The 2,861-nt window shown below is 48.4% G+C and overlaps 1 protein-coding gene across 1 annotated transcript; it reads left to right on the forward strand.

The window, feature by feature from the left end:
- Positions 1 to 476: 476 nt before the first annotated feature.
- LOC311241778 (tubulin alpha-4A chain-like) lies at positions 477 to 2,861 on the forward strand (the record flags this gene model as incomplete). Its single annotated transcript, XM_084330683.1, has 3 exons — positions 477 to 690; positions 1,561 to 1,709; positions 1,890 to 2,861. Exons 1-3 carry the CDS (start codon positions 516 to 518, stop codon positions 2,859 to 2,861), a joined length of 1,296 nt encoding a protein of 431 aa, XP_084186809.1. The 5' UTR covers positions 477 to 515.

Raw genomic sequence — 2,861 nt, forward strand, 5'->3', positions numbered from 1 at the left:
CTTCCCGACTGAACCTTTGCTCAGTTTCATTACGTTCCACCTCTGACTACAATACGAGTGCAGTGGACGGCTAAGATAAATTCTTTATAAAAGTACAACAAATGAGAGCCACCTCCTCTGCAGCATAAAGCCTTAGCAGCTTTGGTATCATTTGTGGAACGGTGGTCAGGTGAGGATTGTTATACCCTCAGAGAAACGATGGCTATAATTATGTAACATTTTCATGATGTTTGATTTGTGTTCAACGTGTAGGAAACTGTTTTCAGGGTTCTATTCCAAGTACTGCAATCTGAAGAACCATCTGTTCCAACAATGGTGAGCAAAGCAGATGCATTCAGTTCTTACTGCAACATTGTCCTCTCGTGCTTTTTCACAAGTGAAATATGATGTGCTGACCAGAATTACATTTGGACTTCTAATGATTTAGGCTTGGTTCTTTTTTTAATCCTTACAAATCGCATGGTTCTTAACAGAGGGAGTGCATCTCGGTCCATATTGGCCAGGCGGGAGTTCAGATGGGCAACTCCTGCTGGGAGCTGTACTGTCTAGAACACGGCCTCAGCCCAGACGGGACCCTCCAGACAGGCAGTGGGGTTGCAGGGTCCACCTACGGAACCTTCTTCAGTGAAACGGGGTCTGGGAAATATGTCCCTCGGGCTGTCTTCGTAGACCTGGAGCCTACAGTAATAGGTGAGTGTTCGGTCATTAATGCCACCTTAAAGGAAAACTCCAACATTTTGGGAAATTAGTTATTTGTCATCTACCCTCGAGTTAGACAAGATGCATACCTTTTTCTTTTCTGTGCATGCAGTAGGAGTAGGAAGATGTTTGGAACTAGGCTAATGGAGGAACTTACTTCCAGTGACTGATGCTAAGCTAGGCTAACGTGCGTGTCTTCCTACTCCTACTGCATGCACAGAGAAGAAAAAGGGTATCTATCTTGTCTAACTCCAGGGTAGATGCCAAATAAGCTAATTTCCCAAAAATGTTGGGAGTTTTCCTTTAAAGGAGTACTTTGCCATTTTAGAATTTCAGTTGATTTATTTCTCGCTGGTGGGAAAAGGTTTATGCATGTCCTTCAGTTTCCCAGAAATGGCACGTTTATTTATTGGCATTCGTCATTGAAACCATTGGGCACAACTAGCATGACACAGAGCTTTCAATTTTACGATTAATTGAAAATGGGGGACCCTGATGTAAACGAGACAAATATTTTCTCTGGTCTGCATCCCCTTAACAATTGTGTGTATTGAGCCGTACTGTATTGTATCCATTCTGCAATTTTCAATCAGCTGTGCCCCTTGGGTTCAATGATTCAACAGTTTTATTCATCACATACATACCAGGGCAATGGGCATACAGTGAAATGCGGTTGGCCATGTCTGCTTCAATTGTGCAATAAAACAATTGTTTTTAATAATACAAATAACTAGAATAGACATGTTAACACTGGGAAACTGAAGGGACGTATAAGTAGTGGTAAATGAACACGCTACATTAATAAGCTGTTGGCGCTGATGCAGTTGAAATGCATTTGTACTAAAATGGCTGTGTCCTCAGATGAGATCCGGCATGGGCCGTACCGCCAGCTATATCATCCTGAGCAGCTCATCACGGGCAAAGAGGATGCAGCCAACAACTACGCCCGTGGCCACTACACTGTTGGCAAGGAGATCGTGGAATCTGTGCTGGAGAGGGTGCGAAAAATGGTGAGAACTGACTCAAACGAGACTCTGCATCAAATAAATGTTGAATCCAACCTGAGTGAACGTCAGAATATTTCATGACGCCGCTCCAGATCTCTGCTATCGAGTAGATTTGTTTATATTCATAAAATTCTTTGTACATTGCAAACAAAGATGTCTGATGGAAATCTCTGTTCCTTGCAGTCTGACCAGTGCAGTGGGCTCCAAGGGTTCCTGCTCTTCCACAGTTTTGGTGGAGGAACCGGCTCTGGCTTCACCTCTCTGCTGATGGAGCGCCTGTCTGTCGACTACGGCAAGAAGTCCAAGCTGGAGTTCGCCATCTACCCGGCTCCGCAGGTGTCCACCGCTGTGGTGGAGCCTTACAACTCCATCCTGACCACCCACACGACTCTGGAACACTCCGACTGTGCCTTCATGATGGACAACGAAGCCATCTTTGACATTTGCAAACGGAATATGGGCATAGAGCGTCCCTCGTACATCAACTTGAACCGCCTCGTCGCCCAGATCGTCTCCTCGATCACGGCCTCCCTGCGCTTCGACGGAGCTCTCAACGTGGACCTGAACGAGTTCCAGACCAACCTGGTGCCCTACCCCCGCATCCACTTCCCCCTGGTCACCTACGCTCCCATCATCTCTGCGGAGAAGGCTTACCATGAGCAGTTATCCGTGGCAGAAATCACCAACGCCTGCTTCGAGCCGGCCAACCAGATGGTGAAATGTGACCCGAGGCGCGGCAAGTACATGGCCTGCTGCTTGCTGTACCGCGGAGACGTGGTGCCCAAAGAAGTCAACGCCACCATCGCCGCCATCAAAAGCCGGCGCAACATCCAGTTTGTGGACTGGTGTCCCACAGGGTTCAAGGTGGGCATCAACTACCAGCCCCCCACCGTGGTGCCCGGAGGAGACCTGGCCAAGGTCCAGAGGGCCGTGTGCATGCTGAGCAACACCACGGCTATCGCGGAGGCCTGGGCACGGCTCAACCACAAGTTTGACCTGATGTACGCCAAGAGGGCCTTCGTCCACTGGTATGTGGGGGAGGGTATGGAGGAGGGAGAGTTCTGTGAGGCCAGGGAGGACATGGCGGCTCTGGAGAAGGATTATGAAGAGGTGGGGGCTGATGGTGAGGAAGAGGCAGCGGAAGAGGAATACTGA

This window comes from Notolepis coatsorum, assembly GCF_963971535.1.
Source record: "Notolepis coatsorum genome assembly, chromosome: 15".
NCBI lineage: Eukaryota > Metazoa > Chordata > Actinopteri > Aulopiformes > Paralepididae > Notolepis > Notolepis coatsorum.